Below are 22,622 nucleotides of genomic sequence, written 5' to 3'. Positions count from 1 at the left end.
GGCCCCCTCTTCTTCTTCTGTGTTCCCCTTACACCTGGTGGGGCAGGGGTTCCTGCAGCAGGAAGGTCAAATATAACGGACCTTTCTGCTCCTCCTGCTCTGCAGGTTTGAGCCAGTCTAGGCCCAGGCCCACTGAGCAGGGCAGCCTCTTCTCTCCACTGGCGGGATGGGTTAGACGCACAGAGAAAGGACTGTCTTACACCTGGAAAAGCAAAAGCCAGGGGCAGCCTGAAGACATGCTGGTCCGACTAGTACTCTAGGGGCTGGTGCTGCTGTCTCATGACGGTGCTTGGCCCAAGAAAGCACGTGGAGAGGTTTTCGTCAAGAAGCATCGCCTCTTTCACAGAGATGCTCACAGACTGGGCAGTTCACTGTCCCCTGTCCCTGAGACACATGTTCTTCTTCTGAAATCTGGTCAAAATAAACTGGAGATGCTGCTGCAGCCAAGCTGGCTTACTCTGGGCGGTGCGTTTTTTCTCACGAAGCTCTGGCCTGACAGGACTCCCCCTCCCCTCTCCAAACCTCCTCCTGCTGCTGTCGTGTTCTTCAGCCGATGGTGGCTGTCCGGAAGGGACCCCTGACTGGCTTGCTGAAAGAAATGAAGTGCTCAATCCCGGCCCATGGGACTTTGCTCTCGGTTCTGAGACAACGATCAAAGCTCGACTCCCGTGAAATTTAGGCCCAGGTTTCATTCATCATAATGTCTCATCTTGGCCAGGCGCGGTGGCTCACGCCTGCACTCCCAGCACTTTGGTAGGCCGAAGTGGGCAGATCACCTGAGGTTGGGAGTTCGAGACCAGCCTGACCAACATGGAGAAACCCCATCTCTCTCTACTAAAAAATACAAAATTAGCCAAGTATGGTGGTGCATGCCTGTAGTCCCAGCTACTAGGGAGGCTGAGGCAGGAGAATTGCTTGAACCCGGGAGGCGGAGGTTGTGATGAGCCAAGATGGTGCCACTGCACTCCAGCCTGGGCAACGAGCGAAACTCTGTCTCAAAAAATAATGTCTCATCTTTACCCCAGAAAAAATACAGAAGAATGATGACCCCACTATGCAGGGTGCTTCCCTTTCCACGGGGCTCAGATGTGTGGTAATGAAACCTACCTCCATCACTTCTGTCTTCCCAGGACACTCCTGTCCGGAGGAGACATCTGTCTTCTACTCTAATCTCCGCTGTGATCTGTAACTAACTCTACAGCTCTCACTTAGTTCTCCAGAGCACCCCCACGCAGCCCTTCTTCCCAGTGAGGGGGTGGGGTGGGGTGGCCCGCAGTGGGTGGGCTCTCACCGTCATCATGTCGTCACACTTCATATCAGGCTCGTCATCGTCTTCGCTTTTGTTGTAGAACTTGCGGAAGAAGTTGAAAGCCACCACAGTATAGAGATACACCACCACGGCCAGGAGACCGACCGTCAGAACCAACTGGGAATGAGACGACAGAGAAAGGAAAAGGAGTGGGGTCTTCTCTACCTCAAAAGGTTCACAGGAGCCTCTAAGAAAACAAGGAGGAACAGTGAGGACCAGCAAGGAGAGGAAATGGGGAAGGGGTGGAGGGTGGCTAAGAAAGCCATCAGGCCATGAGCAGAGGAGGAAAGATGGGACCACAGGTAACGAAAAGCGGGCTTACTGGAAGAAAGAGTAATGATGGGGTGTTGGAAGTCCTGGCCTCCAGTACCTCAGAATGGGACTGTATTTGGAGATGGAGACACAGCCTTCGAAGAGGTAAGTAAGTTAAAGAGTGAGGCTGTTAAGATGGGCCCGCAGCCAATCTCACTAGCATCCTTAGAAGAAAAGGAGCTGGGGACACGGAGAGCGAGGCTAGACACAGGCACACGTGAAGGGACAGTGAGGGGAAGCAGCAGCGAGAGGGTGGCTGTCCACAGCCACGTGGAGGCCCCCGAGGAGGCCAACCCTGCTGGCACTGTGACACTGGACTCACCGCCTCCAGAACTGTGGAAAAGACATGTCTGTTGTTTAACAAAACACCAGTCTGTAGTACTTCGTTCTGGCAGCCAAACAGACTAATGTATAGGGTATTAGATTGGGCATAAGTAAAATATAAAGGAACTTAAGTATTGAATAGTGAAGGTGCTATGAGGAGGGGTATATGTGTTTTGTTGTTATTCATACAGAGCTAGCTCTTACCTGAGGCTTCACAATGCAGCTTCTACTCTAATGTTGCTTCTTAAAAAACCCCAGGCTGGGCATGGTGGCTCACGCCTGTAATCCCAGCACTTTGGGAGGCTGAGGTAGGCAGGTCATGAGGTCAGGAGATCGAGACCATCCTGGCCAACATGGTGACACCCCATCTCTACTAAAAATACAAAAATTAGCTGGGTGTGGTGGTGCGTGCCTGTAATTCCAGCTACTCAGGAGGCTGAGGCAGGAGAATCACTTGAACCCAGGAGTCGGAGGTTGCAGTGAGCCAAGATCGCTACACTGCACTTCAGCCTGATGGCAGAGCGGGACTCCGTCTCAGAACAAAAACAAAACCAAACCAAAGGTTCTTTGGACTGGTAGGTATCCCTACCTTACACTATTTCATAAATAATCATGTACTGGATAATTATCACAACTTTGAAGGCACTCTGAAAATTACCGTGGTGGAGCTGAGTCACACTTTTTATTACCGAGAATTCTGCCCAGGCCGTTTGGGGTGTCCTAGGGCCTCGCTTACTTCCAGGCTTTAGGAGTGCGAGCTCAGTGGCTTAAGTGAGGGGTACACGGGACTTGCACATCTGACCTCTCTCAAGGACTAGGCATTGAGCTGGGAGATACGAATATCAGCATGATCAGAGCTTTGCCTTCAAGGAGCGACACAAAAGGGAGTGGGCACAAGTGTGAAGACAGCACCAGAGGAAATGTATTCAGCAGACTCGGGGGAGGAACAGTCGCTCAAACCTCAGAGAGCAGACCTCGCAGAAAGCAGTTGGTTTAGGAAAAAAGAGAAAGAACTTGAACTTTGCATCAGGGAAGAAAAGGGGTTGAATCTCAGCTCTGCCACTTAGCAGCTGTGTGGTCTTGGGTGAGACATTTAGCCTCTCTGAGCCTCAGTTCTCTTATCTGTAAAGTGAGCCTAACATCTACCTTAGCAGGTAGTTGTGCGACTGTCACCGTAACTGGGACAGGGCATGAGCTTGGCACATTTTAATTTCCACCTTGACTTGTACTTAATGAGGAATGAAACGCTCAACAGTTTGAATCTGTACACAAGGAGAAGCGATTAGAAGATTTTAACATGGTTATAGCCATTGCTATATCCAGTCTCATCAATATCTAATCTTCTATATATTGTCAGAGTCAATTCCTTGATTATATATTAACTATATAATATGTATTAACTATATAATATACATACACACCCATAAAAATGTGTACTGTGTATAAAACAACCATATACATACGTGTGTATCTGAAATCATTGGTTCTTAATTGGATGCAAATATCAGAAACACCTGGGAAGTTTTCTGTGTGCGGCTACTTGCTAACCCCCAGGGAATATATCAGATTCATGGAGGAAGGGGTAGACCTTAAAAAGATCTCCGGCCGGGCGCGGTGGCTCCCACCTGTAAACCCAGCACTTTGGGAGGCCGAGGCAGGTGGATCACCTGAGATCAGGAGTTCGAGACCAGCCTGACCAACATGGTGAAACTAAAAATACAAAAATTAGCTGTGCATGGTGGCATGTACCTGTAACCCCAGCTACTTGGGAGGCTGAGACAGGAGAACTGCTTGAACTGGGACCTGGGAGGCGGAGGTTGCAGTGAGCCGAGATCCCACCACTGCACTCCAGCCTGGGCTATAGAGCGAGACTCTGTCTCAAAAAAAAAAAAAAAAAAAGAAAGAAAGAAAAAAAAGATCTCCAAGGTTATTCTGACGTGTCCATCACCTCACTCCCTCCCCTGGTTGATCTAAGTATCAGGGGTCACTGAATCAAGGTCTTATGCTTTTTACATGATGGTTGCAGCTATATTTTTAATTGGCTACAATTCTGCAAAAACAATCACCACTAGTTCAAGTGTTTGGCCAAGGAAAGTACATTATACACCACGACACATTCCTTCCTGTCATACACTGTATACTACCTGGTTTTTTTTCCCTATGCACATAGAGGTTCATTCAGTTCTGCATCAGTAGAAACCAATACCTGTTTGCCATTGTGAGTTACAGATGACAGAATGGTCCTCAGTGTCTTGAAGCCCATTGCGATATCCAGCAGGTGAGCAGCAAAGAAGAAGTTATTGTAGTGGCCCAGGACTGACATGGTTGTATACCAGGCAAGGTACAAAAAGGACTGGGAATGGAAGAAAGCAGCTTTTTAAGCATTTTTGCCTCATAATGTGCTCATTAAACCATTTTTTCTGATTTTGGGGGACAAACTGAGGAGAGAGGGGGTTTAGGTGCTGTGAGCTGGCCCAAGAACTGCCAAGTGGGCCCCATCTACCTCAAACCATTGTATAAGTGTTCCCCCAGCACATAGAAGGCTCTTGGTCTTTGATAAGCAATCCCTGAATCTTTCTGAGCATCCTGCATAGCTTGCTTCTCTGTGGCACCCCTGAACCTGGGGTACAGAATTTTGTTTTTCCAGGTGCAATACTTACGTTGTCAGTAAACACAACTCCAAGCTTCCAGATATGGTACTTCATGTCTATGGAACTTAGCCTAGAGAAGAACACGCGATTTTAAAACTTAGAAATGTCAAGAGGTAGTTAAGTGCTTAATAAGGGGGAAAAAGTAAGTTTTTCTTCTCTCAGGTTTAATAACCTAAATATGGCTCTCAGCTTCATCGAGTTGTACGTGTTCCCCATGAGACAAGAGAATGGTTGAATCACATAGCCTGAATTTTTATTTTATTTTATTTTATTTTTTGGGACGGAGTCTCGCTTTGTCACCCAGGCTGGAGTGTAGTGGCGCGATTTCGGCTCACTGCAACCTCCGCCTCCCAGGTTCAAGTGATTCTCTTGCCTCAGCCTCCCAAGTAGCTGGGACTACAGGTGCCCATCACCACGCCCGGCTAATTGTTTTTTTTTTTTTTTGTATTCTTAGTAGAGACAGGGGTTTCACTAAGTTGGCCAGGCTGGTCTCGAACTCCTGACCTCGTGATCCGCCCACCTTAGCCTCCCAAAATGCTGGGATTACAGGTGTGAGCCGCTGCGCCAGCCCAACCTGAAAATTTTAATTAGACTTTCTCTTTCAGCTCTATAGGGCACAAAAATGTATTGGTTTTCAAATTTTTAAAGCAGTGCTCTCCCAATATGTGAGAACCTAGAGGCAACACCTAAGCCAGCCCAGAGCCCAGAGAACAAAGACATGGTTGTGCTTTTTCCCTCAAGCAGCTGAAGAGGAATGGAAAAACAAAGGATCTATTTTAGCTGCTTTGGATTTGAACTCCTAAGTCTTTTGTACCATGACACCAGAGAAGCCGCCTCCGCTTTGGTCTCTTCTACTGGGCTGAAGTCAAGAGCATTTTTGTCCAAACCCAGAAGTTCAGCAATGCGCTCTGCTCCGTAGAGATCTCCATACTTGTTGATCACCTGAAGCAAAGGATGACAGGGTGAGCTCAGGCCACACGCCACCACCAAATATTTTCTAGCTCTGGGTTCTTCAGAGCTTTGCTGCCCTATGGGCAGTCTTCCAAGGGGTAGATTAAGACACAGTTCAAAACGCAGAAAAAAGAGAAAACCCAGAGAAAAAAGCAATGAAGGACAATTAAATGATAACTGTAAAAAACAACATCTACTATGCAGAAAACCATGAGGATCGTGTTCACTTGTTTAAGGCAGATGAGTGTATGAATGAAGCCAAAAACCTACATATGCTCATATCCAACCCCTTCTGTGACTTACTCTTCTTGAGATATCATCATAAAAGTAGCATCACATTTACTCATGTTTGTATGTGGGGAACTTAAACATAAACCAGTTTTTTTGTGAGCACGGAGCTCACCCCCACTAACAAGGCATACCTTTCTCTTTACAAACTTGTCCCAGTAGTTATTAGGAAAAGATCTGAAAAAGAAAACGAACAAGGTTGGTTCTTCATTCTTAACATCAAGGAAAACACATCAAGAAACTTTTCAGCGTGAGTGCCTGGATCTGGGATCTTTTTGATTTGTGTCCTGCTCACCAAAGAATTCAAGATCTGATTGAAGTTCAGAGTCATCACAGGTCTACTGAGTCACATCTGGCTTCACTACTTTGTATTGGCTTCTGAAACACTCAGAAGGCCACAGGGCAGTTTCTGCCTCAGAATTATGATTTGGAGCCAAGAACTGTGATGACGGATTAGAGACAGATACATGTTTCTAAATCCTTTCCCTAATCCCAGTATAACCAGAAACAAAATGCTACAGAAAGCACAGGCATTCCATTCAATGAGTCACGACTTTATGTCAGCTTCTGGGGTAGATAATGGGGATGCGGGATGTGGGATGTGGTGGAAAGTCCCTAACTTCATGGAGTTTCCAGTCTGGGAATCACCTTTAGTTTATTTACATTGGGTTTTTTAAACTGAGGGCTTTTCCACTCTATTTTCTATTTCCACGTAATGCCGCAGGGCCTGCTTTCCTCCGGAGTTGGATCCCTCTCTTTTTTGGAGGTGGTTCTGTACCATCCCCTAACATCCCCAGAGAGATGATCTTTCTTCTGTCTGTAGCTTGTACCAGCTCCACTGCAAATATTTCTTATTGTTAAAGTTAAGAAAGAACTGTCATCTTCAGGAATGTTGGCAAAAACCATTGCAACTATGTTGTTCTTATCCAGACTTACTGAATCCTTCCTGTGGGAGTTCCTTGTAAGGCTGGGTTGCAGCCTAGGAGCCTCTGGCCTTTGGTGCATGCATTCTTACTGTCGTTTTCCTTTATTTGATTCATTCTTTTTGGTTCTGGAACACAACAGTTCCCTATTCTCCAGAGACCACCCAAGTTGTTGATAAGGAAATGAAGAGCTCCCACTATTCACTGACATCTCAGAAGAATAACCCCAGCAAAAGCCGCCTCTCCCCCAACAGGGTGGCAGAATTTTTTTTTTTTTTTTGCTTGTTTTTGGTTTGTTAAAGCAATTTCTTTGTCTTAAACATTTAAATGCCACTTGAAAGCAAAAACAAATGCTGGTGTTACAGAGTAAACTGCTAATATTTTATCTCTGGGGGATGAAAATAATTATTTTGACTTTCTTCCTTGTACATTGCTACTTGATATTTTATGCACTGCATTCAAATGGAAAATAAAACAAATAAAAATCAAGCCATGCTCTCTCTGCCACACTGATACCGCCTTTCTCTTAAATCATTTATACAAATGGTCTGTAACATACAACTCAGCCTGGTCGTATTTTGTTCTAAGCACAAGATTCCACAAGTGATGCTGAAGGGCCAAGGACCACAGGCTCTGGGCATGACCCCTTCATAGATACGGTCTTACCTTCATCTGAGCATTCTGCATTTCTTGTCCCCTGACTAGGTATGCAAACTCCTTGAAGGTAGAAAACAGACTTTTACTTGTTACTAGTCCTTAAAGTGTGGCATAGAGAACAGACCTTCAGAAGGAAAGCAGATAAATAAAGTAGTACATCTATACATGAATGTTCAGGGAAGAAGTACCAGATGCTCAACCCATTTAGTAATCAGGGAAATGTACAACGAGGTGCCATTATACACCTACTAGATCAGCAAAATTATTGGCCAATAAGTGCCAGCAAAGAAGTAGAGAAGTAGAAACTAATATAGTACTGTTTGGAGTATAAATTGGAACAAACATTTTGCATATCCTACTATTCGGCAAATTTCTCTCCTGGGTATATACTCTAGAGAAATTCTTCGACTTGTGTATCAGGTATAAGAATGTTCACTGTAGCACTGTTTATAAAAGCCAGAAACTTTAGAAAACAAGTTGAAATATTTACCGTCAGGAAAATAGACAAATGTGATAATATACATGATGGAAAATACTACAGCTTTGAAAATGAACAAACTATAGCTACATACATCAACATGGGTGAGTTTCCAAACAATAATGCTAAAAAAATTCAAGTGTAGTATAATGTATATAGTATAATTCCATTTATATTAAGTTCAAAATAGTCAAAAGAGTCAAAATATATTTAGGGACAAATACCTAAGTGGGAAAACTATAAAGCAGGAGAATGAATATCACTAATATCACTGATTGCTAATTATTTAAGAATTAATATTACTAACCACTAATGAACATCAAAAATGTAGATAGCTGTGGGTTGGGAAGATATGATCAGGGAGGATAATACAGGGGATTTTTTAAGCTCTCAGTAATGTTCTATTTTTTAACCTTTTTGGTTGATAATTATACTGTAAAATGTACATATACATTTTATATGTTCTTATTTATGTGTGCTTAACAATATAAAAGTAAAAATTTTAAAAAGAAAGCTCCCATGACATATAGTTAACTGAAAAAAATCAAGTTACAAAACATGAACATGTACTATGATGCCATTGTGAAAAAAATTAAACACTGGTCTACCTAAAATTTTAAAAAATAGCTATTTATTTATGCATTTCCTACTCATGCATGTTTAAGCCACTCTAAGTAAAAAATATTGGCAAATACCTTTGTTGGGACATTTTAGCGTACTTGTCTCATTATCTCCTTAGGATACATTTCTAGAAATTGAACTGCCTTCTTTTTTTTTTTTTTGAGACGGAGTCTCTCTCTGTCGCCCAGGCTGGAGTGCAGTGCTGTGATCTCAGCTCACTGCAACCTCCACCTCCCAGGCTCAAGTGATTCTGCTTGCCTCAGACTCCCAAGTAGCTGGGATTACAGGCACCCACCACCACGCCCAGCTGTTTGTTTTGTATTTTTAGTAGAGACGGGGTTTCACTATGTTGGCCAGGCTGGTCTTGAACTCCTGACCTTGTGATCCACCCGCCTCAGCCTCCCAAAGTGCTGGGATTACAGGTGTGAACCACTGCGCCCGGCTGAAATTGAACTGCCTTCTTACTGGGACTTTTAGGCCATATCCCCTTGTATAACAAGACATAAGCATTACTGATGATTGCACAAAGCTTACCAAAGGATTTAATAGTGTCTAAGACTTCTGTAATGTAATGACAAAGCATCAGAAACAGTGCTTTTCCTTGTGTGAGAAGATTGGCAGGGGACCCGCAGGCAGGGACAGACTGACGATGTAAGGATGTGCCCGTTCACATTTTCCCCCTTCTAAGAGAAGAGCTTTCCTTTTCTGGAGAATATAAAGAAATATGCTTAGCTGGACCTTTGCAGAGCTGCTTCTCAGTTTGCCTGATCATCTTTGGATAGGACACAGGTTTCTTCTCCTGGAGTCAGGGTTGCTGTTTCTTAACATGCCTAGCTTAATTGGCACACCTGAGTTTCAACACAGTCACCTTTGTTTACATGTTTGACCCTATTTCTTTTCTTTTACCACATTAGTTTATCTTGAAAGTTATCACTTACTTTGTGAATCAACTGTCATTGGAGCGTGACACTTGCTAACGGTGATGGCCCTTTTATGGATAGTTAGGGGAAAGGGAATGAGCAACAGCTTAATGCCTACCACGTGCCAGGCATGTGCCAAACATTTGCCACATACATTCATTGATCTTCTGCAGGATGATATTCTCATCCCTCTATTACTGACGAGGAAACTAAGGCTGAGAAGGCTTGATTACCTTGTGCAAGTTCACAGACCAATAAGCTTCAGGGCCTTGGTGTTGCCTGCCTGTCAGTCAGTGCTCTTCCTTCTTCCCACCACAGCGCCGCATGCCTACGAGAAGGCAGGCTTGCCTCCACAGGTCTTCACATCCCTACCAGACAGCTCTATTTACCTGCCCATGGAAGTGCCTCTCAGTCTTATGTTAAGAGGAGGTCTCTTACCAAGCAGGCTATTTGGTTAAGAAGACTTCAGGCCGGGCGCGGTGGCTCACGCCTGTAATCCCAGCACTTTGGGAGGCCGAGGCGGGCGGATCACCAGGTTAGGAGATCGAGACCATCCTGGCTAACACGGTGAAACCCCGTCTCTACTGAAAATACAAAAAAATTAGCCAGGCGTGGTGGCGGGCGCCTGTGGTCCCAGCTACTCGGGAGGCTGAGGCAGGCGAATGGCGTGAACCCGGGAGGCGGAGCTTACAGTGAGCTGAGATCGCGCCACTGCACTCCAGCCTGGGTGACAGAGCGAGACTCCGTCTCAAGGAAAAAAAAAAAAAAAAGAAGACGACTTAAGAGATGGCACAGTTATAGCAGTGCTGTGCCATGGAAGGCTATGGAAAAGCTGAAGCTGATCAACTGGATCTCTAGACTCCTTGGCCACTTAAGCCCTGGAAACACTGTGTGACTCGAACATGGAAAACTAGTTTAAGCAATATTGTACTGGACTGTCTGGTCTAAATCAAATACACGCAGTACCTTCCGATAACATCTTCTGTCCCTGTTAAACTAACAGAAGTCTATACAAGTATTTGATGGGCAGCAAGTGGCTTTCCTGAAGAGGCGAGGGAGAAAAGTCCCAGAAACCAGAAGAAAGTCTGTATTAACCAGTTTTAAGGCCAGGAGGAAAGAGTTACTCTGTTTACAGTAGAGACTCCATCTCCTTTTTAGGTTGAGGTAGAGGGACACTCACGGTGTGTTGATCACCAAGCGGTCCCACTGCCCCTTGATGTCATCTTCAGATGGCTGTTCGGTGATATATAGGCCATCAAACTCCAGCTTCCTGGCGATTTCTTTTTCCCTTTTGAATACCACCAAAGGCACCTACGAGTGGGAAGACAATGGTTACTCAGAGCAGGCTTTGTGATTAAAGCACGTGCTCCCAGGTCTTTGTCACAAATTAACCTTCCAACTTCAGAGCAGCAATCTCCTTAGAGTGGAATTATTAGGGTGCCTAGTTGTGGGATCAAAGCCCAATGAATCTCTTTGGCTAAATACCCCTACCTCTTTAAACCTGATCTAATTTGGGTCGCTCTTTAAGTTTTCAGTTAGACAGCTAATATTCATACAAACTAGACTCCCTGACCGATGCTAGTGTGCAGGCCATGCCCGGGCTGAATGAGTTAGGACTCCTAAGACTCCTCGGCTGGAGGTGAACCAAGATTTAGAAAGGACAATAAACCATTCTACGGGATGGATGCCACAGGAATAGGATGAAATGTTCCAACTCCCTTCAATGTACAGGGCCATATTTATCTCATGGCTTGGAAGGTGAGTTCATGAAACATGGTTTCATAGTTAGAATGAGAGGATTCAGTCTTTCTGTATTCAAGTTTTCTTCCTGAGATTCTGTCCGCAAAGAGCTCCTTCCAGGTAGTGGCATACTTGTTTCCTACTATCACTGTCCATTCTTTTATAATCGGAACTTTTGTTTTAGACTAGATACAGTGGTATGGCTATAAGGACCTACTGCCAAAGGGGAACCCAGAAAGGGATTGGAAAATAATCCACTTGCCCCAGCCATCACTAAGTGCACACACACTCCAAGCATGGGACAGTTAATGAGGCCAGAGGATATTGCTGAAATCCTAGGAAATGAGAAGTCACAATTGACACAGCTCCTCCAGCCAGAGAAGCTTAATTCAGACAGAGCTAGGGCGTCTCATCTCGTCATCTCAGCTGAGATGCCACTGGCTACTTGGCGACATCCTTGAAACCTTCATCTCCAAACCCATGATATGCATGTACCCCACATCGCTTTTGTCCAAAACAAAAGAACAAAATTCAGATAGTGATTTGTAAAGAGTTACCTCTTGCCCTGTTTTTCTTTAAAACAATGAAATAACACTGATAAAATGAAAAACTCACGATAGGAAGGTGGCCAAGGCTAGCAGCCACTGCACACTGTGAGGACCTGATGATGACTGTTAGTGCACAGATGATGTGGGAGGTGAGGCAAAGCTCAGTGAGCGACCGACTAATGCCTGCTGTGCTCTGAGTGACTCTGAAGAACAGCAGCAATATCAAGTTGCAGAGGGGTGCTCATCTCTGGGATTCCAAACATTCCCCTTCAATCTTCTAGAAGTTTGTATACTCTCGTAAACAGAACTTCCACATTCTTTACTTGCTAGTGTTTCTTTTTTGTTTTCTCCAGGTCACAGTATAATCTGTACTCCATCTAATAAGCTGAACTCTAGGATCACGAACTAAGGAGCAGCAGCGAACGTGCTTGAGGGTTTACTACGTGTTATGAGTACATTTACACATACTACTACATTTAATCGCCCCAGCAACTTTAGCAACAATACTCATTTTTTTAAAGATCGATTTGTATTTCCCTTTTATTATATAAATTACCAATAAAATCCTGACCTGGGAATCAAAAATTTAATATAACCTCAGTTTAACACCATTAAATAAGCTAACTCACAGAGTCATACTGGAATGTTACCCAAATAATAAAGTAGGCAAATGGCCAATTATTACATTCCCTATTTCAAAAAAGAGGCATTAAGCATTCACGTCACAAGTTTATTGACAAACATATCTAGTATGCCACAGAGTTAGAGTTTGATCCATTTCCAGAGGCTGCATCTCTTAAAATGCTCTTCATATCTGTTAAATGGATGAACTGAAACATCCTTATGTTTTAAGCAGTTGGTGTCTTACTAGAAGGAAGGGTGTAGCAAATACAGATCCAAAGTACAAACACATCTTAGCTAGTAACGTCCACTTGTTTTCCACTGAAAATGGCAAATTCTTCCCAGGGCCCTCCTCAGAGTGGCTCCTACAGACCACAGAGGTTGTGAACCTCCGGACACTCTGGCCCAACATAGCGCTGCTGGAAGCTCTGCGAAAGGCGCAGACCGAGGACGGATGAAATGGCGGCAACTCACCAAGACCTTGTTTTCATGACCTTGTTCCCCCCTCCGTGCTCAAGGACCAAAAGGAAAGATGGGAAAATAACAATACTCATTTTTACGGATGAGAAGATAGAGGACTGGGAGTTTAAGTGGCAGAGTTGTGAGTTCAACCCAGGCAGCCTGGCTCCAGAATTTGCACTTTCATAGTTGCAATGGAGTCCTTAGTGTGGCCCAGGGCACAAGGTCTCTTCAGCATGGTAGCTGGACTTCCTACATGACACTACAGTTCACTGGGGGAAGAAAGGACCACAATATAGGAAAATATTTCCTGGACTCTTCCCAGGAAGAAGATGGCTTGCTGTACTTAAGGAGATTTCCTACTCAAGAGAAGGAAGAAACACATGTAATGAGAAAAGCAGTGAGAAAAACAAAATTATGATGTAGCAGAACTAGAACTGGACTTGGGACACCAAAAATTGAATGACTGGAGATTGACATAACTGTAGTGGTTCTGAATATGGCCCCAAGGAACCATGCCTCCTGGAATTCATGCCTTTGTGTAGCACCTCTCCCCTCTACCATGCAGCAGTGAATCTGGGATGGCCACGTGACTTGCCTTAAACCACAGAATGCAATGGAAATGACACTGTGCCAGTTCTGGGCCTAAGACTCAGGAAGGCTTAGCAGCTTCCACCTCCATGCTCTTTTTGGAAACCCAAGCCATCATGCAAGAAGTCTAGCTACCCTACTGGACAGAGCATGTGGAAAGGCCACATGGAGAAGGAGATGCTCTGAATCTACACGGAGAGAGAGAGGGAGCGAGAAAGAGGCCCAGCTACCCCAGCTGAGCCCATCCTTCCAGTTGTCCCCCCATGGAGCTGCCAGGCATGGGAATGTGCCATCTTGGCCATTCCAGCCCAGCTGAGCTCACAAATGGCTGCAAATGTAGCCCCTTTACATACAGCAGAGGAACTGCCCAAATGTGCCAGTCGTCTCACAGAATCAGAGAGGTAAACAGTTGTCATTTTAGACCACTAAGTTTTAGAGTGGTTTGTTATGCAGCAACAGATAACTGAAAACTAACACATCAGTAAGCTTTCTTCTGAGATCTTGGTTACCACCTAATGAAAAGGTATTTTTATAAAAATTTTGACATCAATTCAAAGATCAGAAGACTCATAACTAGCTCTCATGTGACTTAGCCTGATGACTCTAGTTCTATGAAATTCAACAAGAGGTACCTGAAATGGGACTCCTAGCGCAAGGCTTCTTGAACTTGAAAGTGCATACAAATTGCCCAGTGATCATGCTAAGTGGTAGATTCTGAGTTAAAAGACTTGGGGGCTGGGCGCAGTGGCTCACACCTGTAATCCTAGCACTTTGGGAGGCCGAGGCAGGAGGATTACCTGAGGTCGGAAGTTCAGGACCAGCCTGGCCAACATGGTGAAACCCTGTCTCTACTAAAAAATACAAAAATTAGCTGGGCGTGGTGGCAGACACCTGTAATCCCAGCTACTTGGGAGGCTGAGACAGGAGAATTGCTTGAATCCGGGAGGCGGAGGTTGCAGTGAGCCGAGATGTTGTCACTGCACTCCAGCCTGGGAGACAAGAGCGAAACTCCATCTCAAAAAGAAAAGACCTGGGATGAGGCCTGAGACTCTGCAGGTCTAGGCAGCTCCCAGGTGATGCGCTGCTGCTGCTCCACGGAACTTACAAAGACCCTTACAAATAGCAAAGTCTTCGAGCAAAGGGCTGGCTGGGCTCAGAAAGGACACTTCTTCCTCAAGGAGTCAGATTAGATCCAGAGTGGCCAACAGCTCACCTTCAGGCAGTAGTAGCCCACCACACAGACTAGAGAGATGATGGTGTGGATGATGGCCAGGGCCCGCAGCGTTGGTGCCATATACCCAGTGCTCTCCTGAAGGACAAAGAACACCATCGCTTCTTCCTCTTCCTCGTCATTAAATGAATTCCATAGGTTTGCAACATCCTCTGTCTCTTCTTCTAAAGGTTCTTCAGTGACCTGGCCCAAAACACACACTTACTTATTAAACATCAAAAGAACCTCAGCCACTGGGCACTCCTCAAATATTTTATATGGTTAGCATATGCTGTACAAATAGTAGTGACTCAACATTACTCGCTGAATGAATGAGGTTTTTAGGTAACTTATGACTAGGAATCACCCAGTATCTCTAATAATTGCAAACAAACTTTTAAAAAGGAGACAAAAACCTATCTCTTGAAAAGAAAGCAAAAAAATTAAAATTAGGAAACTTACTACATATGCTTATAATCCTTGTGCCACAGAAGGAAATACTCTGATCATGCTGTGGCCTGAGGGGAGGCTGAGACTCACACACAAGCACGAAGCATGTCTGTGCCCGCTCCCCCACCCACCACTGCCACCCAGCCAGAGACTCAGTATTTTCCATTCTTTCTGAGATGCCATTTACATTCATGGCTTCAGCTGCTATTCTTACACATATGACTCTCAAATCTACATCTTTGAGGCTTTGTCCTGTAGCTCCAACTGCTTGCTGGCTTTGTCTCCTTGGCTGTCTGTCTGAAGTCACCTCAACCTCACCGTGTTTAAAACCAAGCTTTGCCTCTCTTGGCTATAGACTTCCATTTTTCTTTTATGGGCAACAGAAGGTCATTAGTTTGTCGAGTGGAAAGTTGAGGTGGATAAAACAATGTTTCATACAAATTAGACTGGTGGTTTTAAGTAGAAAGGGAGATAGGCAAGAGATAGAAAAGCCAGTTAAAGACTATGTTGAGAATTCAGGACCCTTCATTAATTCATTGCACTAACAATTATTACATGCCTACAGCATGCAAGACACACATGCCAATGTTCAAAACCTTCATTTAACTTGAGCAGTCCCCTCTTTTTCCAAATCCTGTGAATTTTTCCTTTATAACGCTTCTAACAAATAGGCTAGCTATAATGCCTCTTGGTTACCTTATTCCTTGAAGAAAGAATGAATTGTGTTTATTATTCATTTTGAAATACCTTGCGGTTCCTAATATAGGGTCTAGCTCATGGTAGATGCTCAGCAAGTATTTGAAGACTAAATTCAAGTAACAACTAAAATAAGCATGAACGATTGAAATAGTCCCCTAACTGGCTCCCTTGTCAGTGGTCTCTCCACTGCTAGAAACTGTATTCCTTTTAGAAGCCAATGTCTTAGAAATTTGCTACCTATTAGAATGTTTGCTACAATTAAGAACACAAGTTCTGTCATGATTCTTTTTCTACACATAGTATACTTAGTATACAGCATATTTAGCAAATAACCTCTGAATGAAGTGTCACCTTATAAAAAAGCAGGATGAAGTTGATAGCGAAGGCTACAAACAGAGCAAGGAACCTCAGGTTGTAGAAATTCCTGGCCAGGTAATGCTGCAAAGAAAAGGACAGGCAGAAGTAGAAGAGCTTTGGAAGGAAAAGAGAACTTCCTGCTTTTACACAGAAGGTCAATTCTGGTTAGAAGTTCACACATGACTCGTCCTTCTCTTGGATGACCACTCTTCTAGGGCAACCCTGGCATTCTTTTTTTTTTTTTTTTTTTTTTTGAGATGGAGTCTCCCTCTGTCCCCCAGGCTGGAGTGCAGTGGCACAATCTCGGCTCACTGCAAGCTCTGCCTCCCGGGTTCACACCATTCTCCTGCCTCAGCCTCCCAAGTAGCTGGGACTACAGGCACCCACCAACACACTCGGCTAATTTTTTTGTATTTTTACTAGATACAGGGTTTCACCATGTTAGCCAGGATGGTCTCGATCTCCTGACCTCATGAACCACCCATCTTGGCCTCCCAAAGTGCTGGGATTACAGGCATGAGCCACTGCACCGGGCCAACCTTGGCATTCTTAACACAGCCATGGCATGACTGTGTCATGTCATGAACATGGAACCAAAATGTTGATTAAAAAAAAAATTGCTTTAGAATTGCTATAAAGAATCCTGCTCTGGCTTATTGCTCAGGGAGCCAAAGGCCTAAACACGCCACCAGCAGAGGACTCGAGCCTTGCCTTGAAGTGCTGTGTGTATGCGTATTCGCAGCAAGCAGTCTGTTAGGAAATTATAAGTAATCTAGGCTCGCAGAAGACCCTGGCAACTCCCAGCCTGGATGTAGCCATTCTGTGGCCTCAGGCAGCAATGTGTCCTCATTCCTTTCCGAGTTACAGTTCCAGGAGCCTCGTCTCCTCCCTTGTTGGAAGCAACATTCCCATTCTCGCTGCCCTGTTCCCCAGAAAAATCAGCATCCACAGACTGGAGCGGAAGCTGCCTGGGTAAAGTTCCCAATGTCTCTGTGGGGAGCCCTCACCAATGGTGCTAGGGAAGGTGTGGTCCTGGCCTTCAGCCACTATACCTCAGGAGGCAATGGATCAGAGAAAGAATATTACAAGCTGTTCTAAGGTTTGATTGCCTATAGAACAGTCAAGGTTTGGAGGACTAGTGTGGGAAGCTAACATAACAGGAACATTCCTTCTGATTCCCACATGATCAAACCACTTCTGAGCTTTTGGACCAGGATCAGCTAAGTCCCCACATAATAGACATAAAGGACTAGGTAGAAAGAGGTGTTCCTGCTCTCCTGGTAAGGAAACGGGTGACAGAGGACACCGTGCTGATAGCAGAGCTGTTGGAGGACTGTGGTTCTTTCCAGGCTCTCCCCCTTTTCCTCCAACAGAAAAGGAACAGGTAGAGACATGGGAAGAAGAAAGTGTAGGAATGAGAAAGGGAAGGAAGTGTCACTGACCAAGCAGCGAAACAAATCAGCGACACCTCTCTGCCATCTGCCTGGGCCAATGCCTGTACCATGGACAGGGCCAAGGCTGGAGCACTTACCAGTAACTTGGTCTGATAGATGTCCAGCCCTTTAAAGAAATTGGCTGTGAAAGCTTCCGGCTTCTCAGCCTTCTGACCACAACGCCGCTTCTTCTTTTTTGTGACTTCTGTCCACAGGTACTCGGCTTGCTCCTCTTCTTTGTCTTTGTCTTCCTTCTCTCCATCTTCCACGCTGCAGATATGGGAAACCCAGTCAGCAGGCAGAAGGGAGGGCGGTCTGGCCCCAAAAGGGAGACGAGATTAAAGAGAAATCTGGGTTGAGGGGGCAGGAGGTAGAATCATTCCTTGAGGGTGGAAACTTCAGGTCTCTATCAACCCACAGTGGCTGGACATTAAATTTATATTTCATGAGTGGCGACCACTTGGATGAACCATGATCTTGGTGTACATCAGCTATATACAAGTTTGTACTCTTCTTCTGAAATTAGACTTAACAAATTTTTTCCCCTTCTGAAGTTACCCTTTATTTTCTAAGCAATAGTACCTACTCTTCTAAGCTTCTGGCAAGATTGAACAAGATATTGTATAAAAGACCTGAGCACAGGCCTGACAAATAATAGGTATTTAATAAATATTAGATATCATTGTCGTCAATATATGCAGTTGCAAAGTCATCTGGCCAGAGAGTGAAACTCTGATCTGCCAGTGGGATTATAAACTTAGCAAGATGAATGTAATGTATTTATTATATAGCTAGGGTAAAAGAAAATATACCCAGGGCTTGCAGAATAATTGCTTGCATTGATAGAAATCAAGTTTTCTATTCACTATAGCAACAGAATATCAGATGCTATCAATAACTCTCCTTATTTTCTTTTCTCCTTTTTTTTTTTTGTTTTTGTTTCTGAGACAGGGTCTTGCTCTGTTGCCCAGCTTGGAGTGCAGTGATGTGATCTTGGTTCACTGCAGCCTCGACCTCTTGGGCTCAAGCAATCCTCCCACCTCAGCCTCCCAAGTAGCTGGGACTACAGGTGCACATCACCATGCCCAGCAATTTTTGTATTTTTTGTAGAGATGGGGTCTCATTATGATGCCTAAGCTGGTCTCAAAGTCCTGGGTTCAAGTGATCCTCCAGCCTCAGTCTCTCAAAGTGCTGGGATTACAGGTGTAAGCCACTCTGCCTGGCCTAAGAACTATCTACCATAGCAGTTAGAGTAGTTGATGCTACCAAGAACTTACTCTGCCTTCTCGGATTCTACTTTTCCTTCTGCTTCATTTGCTGCTTTCATCTCTGCTGCCTAGACAAAAACAACAATCAGTCAAGCTTTCCTCAAAGAAGCGAGGTCATGATGATGAGACATTTTCTTGGCCATTTGCTTCTTGGTCACAAATTTCAATGGCTTTTCCTTTTCATGTTTCTGCTTCTCTCAGGATCACCGAACATAAGTGTCCTGCTATATATATCAAGTGACTCTGAAGAGATGCCAAGACAAAGATTTGAAACTGGAAAACTCAACCTCCCTTCTCTTACTTACTCAATTCGAAGAGGAAACTTGTGTTAGGACATTGTGAGAGCCTCATGACAGTGGTTCTACTGATCCATGGGGTCAGAAAGAGATGGGACACAGATCAAACCAAGTTTGATCAGCCTGCCTCCATCTGACAGGCTGCTTCTTGCCTTGTCTTTAATCCTCTTGCCAGTATCCCAATCCCCTGGCTGAGGACCGCTGCAGTTGGAGTAAAATTCAAGCTCCTCAACACAGCCTGTAAGTCTTGCATGATCCTGGTGTTTCTCTTCATCCCCTTTTTGTACCATTTGACTCGTGTCCCACACCCAAACACGCAGACCTCCTGGAACATTCCCGATCCTTCCAGGCGTACTTCCAGAGGATACTTAACCATATCCTCTGCCTGGAGTATGCCTGCCCCAGCTTTTCATGTGCCTGCTGCCTGTCAGGACTTGACTCAGATGACACCTTTTCCGACACCTCCTCTACCTGTTTCTGATGGGCCTATATTAGCTGTGTAACTCATTGCATGTTCACGTGTTCTAACACGCAGCACAAATAATAATTATCTTATTTGTTGTCTTCTCCCACTAGAAGTTAAGATTCATGAAAGCAAGAATGTTTTTTCTGCTTTAAACCTATGTATTCCCCTATCCTAGAACACACGCTGGCACACAGCAGTCCTGGAATGGGACCCTGTTATGTATCAAACTGTGTTCTAGGTTTATGGGGCTACATCAGGGAGCAAAACAGAATAATATTGTAGGAATGCTGATTCTGATGTTTTCTTCCCTGAATCTTCAAACCAGCATTCTCTCCTACAGAGAACTATAGTACCTGACATTTCTCCTTTCTAGCATTCTTTATACTTGTCTTGACTTTTCCAATGCCTTTATTCACCACTAAACTGTAGGGACAGTGTGTTTCTTATTGACCACTATATTCCCAGAGCCCAAAACAGTGACAAATGCACATTAACTTTTCAGTAAATAAGAATGGAATGAATGAGTGAATGAATGTTTTTGGGCTTGGATCTTTTCACATTTCTCTACTCTCTCTGATGCTAGAGTGACACTGTGAATGGGATACTACAATATCCGGAACCTTCCATGGTCAAGGGGCTCTGAATTCCTGCTATCTTGTTCACTTAATCTTGTTGACTGACATGACGTACTAACTGAATAGTGAGTGTATTGCAAGGATAAAAATGTCCCAAGCATGATCAAACTCATTGAGAGGCCAAATCATAAGAGATCATTTGACCTTTTATGACACTGAGAAAGCACGGTCTCAAAAGGAAGGTCTCCTTTTATGTTATTCTTCATTTTCTATGCTTTCAGTTCACTGAGTGCATCTGCACAGCATGAGAACTAGCCTTCTAATAAAAGTCTGAGGCAAAGTGTTACAGGCCATCACGTTTGAATTCTACAATGTAAACTAGAAGACCAACCAATGATTAGACATTGAGATAACCATCTAAGTCTTGATTTCTGCAGACACGTCAGAGGTGGAATTATAAGATCAGCATAATCACACCACAACCACTGTCTAATAGAGTGTTGGCTCCTGGGGAAATGGTGTCAGTACTGATGACAAGATATGGTGACAAGTCTTATGCTAGGCATAAAGGAAGACGAAAGAAACAGATGACACTTACCTGAGCTTTCCTCTTCTTCTGTACAGTACTCTCTAACGTAGGGGGTTCATCCTTGCCAATAATTTCTGAGAGGTCACCCAAACCCACTTCAGGCCCATGCTTTAAGCTGCCCTCTTTCTTTGGGTGGAGTCCAAAGAGGTCTGACATGATATCTGTATCTCCCTTCTCCCCCTTTATGAAGTGTACTAGTTCAGTGGTGATACCTGGCTCCATCACCTCTGCCCTCTCAGCCTCCATAGTGTCATCATGGATACCAAATTGGGTTGGGTCAGGCATGTCACCCAGGATCTTGGTCACTCTGATGTTCTTTGCCCCTTCTACCAGGCCCCCTCCGAACACTGTGCTCCAGAGGATCTGAAAGATTCCTCCCAGGATGGTGAAGAGCATCTGGAACAGCCCCAGGAACAGCATCCAGAAAAAGGAGCAGAGCACCTTCACCAGCTCCTTCGCAGTCATCTTTTTCACGTTCCTGTACTGCTTCCTGAGGTTCTTCAGGGTTGCTCTCTTCAGAAAGTCGGCGACGTTCCTCTTCACAGAGGCACAGGCCATTGCAAATGCAGAGGCCGGCTCGAAAGACCCGTCTTCCTCCTCTTCACCCGCAATTTCTAACACGTAAGAAGAATCTTCACCTTCTTCCTCCTCTTCTGGCCTGTCCGCTGAATCGGATTCAGAGATCTGAGATGCTAACTGCATTTCAAAGATGGTGTCCTCACAGAAGTTCACAAACAGCTCCATCTTTTCCTGCTCCCCACCTTCGTTGACAACATCAAAAATGAACTGTCGCTTAGATTCCTTCACCTGGGGCTTCTCCCACTGAGTGCGACTGGACTCACTGATTTCAAAATAAACACGCTCAATTTTCTTGGCCCCACCCATGATCTCGATGCGTCCTAGGTAGGGTTCGAAGTAATTTAGCACACTTTCTGCTGGGTCCAACAGACACTTCAGCCGGGAATCGTTTGGCATGTGTTCAGAAAGATTTGTCAGTAACACAGCCACATTAAACCCTATGTCCTTGGCCGGCTCATGGAACCGGTCTACAAAATCAATGTAATTAAACATGTCATTCTCATCAGCTTCTGCACACGAAAGGAGAAAGTCAATCTCTGACTGCGTGTACTGTTTTTGCCCTTCCATGGCCTTCTGGAATTCTCTTTTGGAGATAATTCCTTTACCATCTGGGTCGTATTCTTTGAAGGTGTCTGAGCTGGTTAAGTCTTTAAGTTTCAAGAACATGTCAAAGAATTTCAAGATCATTTCTACATTGGTAGATGATTCTACCAGTGTGTCAACCATCTGCTTGCCAATGGTGCCATTTACCACATTCCCTGTGAGGCAGGTTCAAAAAGACATACAAATATGTAAATAAACCCAAGTCATCATGTAAATTGTCAGGTAGCTAGTTTTAGAAGACTTTTGTGCCCAATTAGTCAGCTCTTCTCTGACCGTGATGATGTAGGAGGGAGCAGCAAGCCATAAAGACTACACCACTAGGAGCCAAGGGGGAAAGAAACAAAGGGAAGAAGGAGGTGGCCACACCACTGCCTTTAACATGGCTTGGGGCCTGGGAAGTGGTTTCATTATCAGATTATCGGGGACACATAGGGATACATGGTGTCCCTCTGATCCCCTTAGACCTAGGAGGGTGCCCAACTAGATGGCTGGCATACACACTGGCAGCCAGATGTGTTGAAAAGCAATGGGGAGAGGGAGAGGATAGGGAAGAGCAAAGCTTGGAGGTTTTCCCCAGTTCATTCTGGCTTTCCTACTGATAGAAAATCAATTGATTTCAGGCTTCGTCCATCAGACCAGGTGCCCCTCATTTTATTTTTTGTTTCTGAAAATTTGGCTTTCTGACCAATGTCATATGGCATCAG

General features: G+C 44.6%; 2 protein-coding genes across 8 annotated transcripts in view; both read right to left on the bottom strand.

Annotated features, from left to right (window-relative positions):
- RYR3 (ryanodine receptor 3) overlaps nucleotides 1–22,622 on the bottom strand; it is a 566,003-nt gene that overhangs the window by 6,251 nt on the left and 537,130 nt on the right. For 4 of the 7 annotated variants that reach the window (XM_005559076.5, XM_005559077.5, XM_015452593.4 and 1 more), the window contains 11 exons: nucleotides 20,746–22,073; nucleotides 18,820–18,878; nucleotides 17,641–17,812; nucleotides 16,104–16,190; nucleotides 14,607–14,807; nucleotides 10,615–10,745; nucleotides 5,970–6,012; nucleotides 5,411–5,538; nucleotides 4,606–4,666; nucleotides 4,152–4,298; nucleotides 1,292–1,426 (listed from right to left, as the gene is read on the bottom strand). In XM_005559076.5, coding sequence (XP_005559133.3) covers nucleotides 1,292–1,426; nucleotides 4,152–4,298; nucleotides 4,606–4,666; nucleotides 5,411–5,538; nucleotides 5,970–6,012; nucleotides 10,615–10,745; nucleotides 14,607–14,807; nucleotides 16,104–16,190; nucleotides 17,641–17,812; nucleotides 18,820–18,878; nucleotides 20,746–22,073 — 2,492 coding nt within the window. Of the gene's footprint in view, nucleotides 1–1,291; nucleotides 1,427–4,151; nucleotides 4,299–4,605; nucleotides 4,667–5,410; nucleotides 5,539–5,969; nucleotides 6,013–10,614; nucleotides 10,746–14,606; nucleotides 14,808–16,103; nucleotides 16,191–17,640; nucleotides 17,813–18,819; nucleotides 18,879–20,745; nucleotides 22,074–22,622 lie in introns of those variants that run through there. The other 3 variants (XM_065547708.2, XM_065547709.2, XM_065547710.2) reach the window with 3 other exon arrangements.
- LOC123574408 (cytochrome c oxidase subunit 7C, mitochondrial-like) lies at nucleotides 12,442–12,794 on the bottom strand. The gene has a single exon (XM_065547712.2). It carries the CDS (start codon nucleotides 12,753–12,755, stop codon nucleotides 12,564–12,566), a length of 192 nt encoding a protein of 63 aa, XP_065403784.1. The 5' UTR covers nucleotides 12,756–12,794; the 3' UTR covers nucleotides 12,442–12,563.

The sequence above is a fragment of the Macaca fascicularis genome, chromosome 7 (genome assembly GCF_037993035.2).
Source record: "Macaca fascicularis isolate 582-1 chromosome 7, T2T-MFA8v1.1".
NCBI lineage: Eukaryota > Metazoa > Chordata > Mammalia > Primates > Cercopithecidae > Macaca > Macaca fascicularis.
This window is presented reverse-complemented; position numbering and strand designations above follow the sequence as displayed.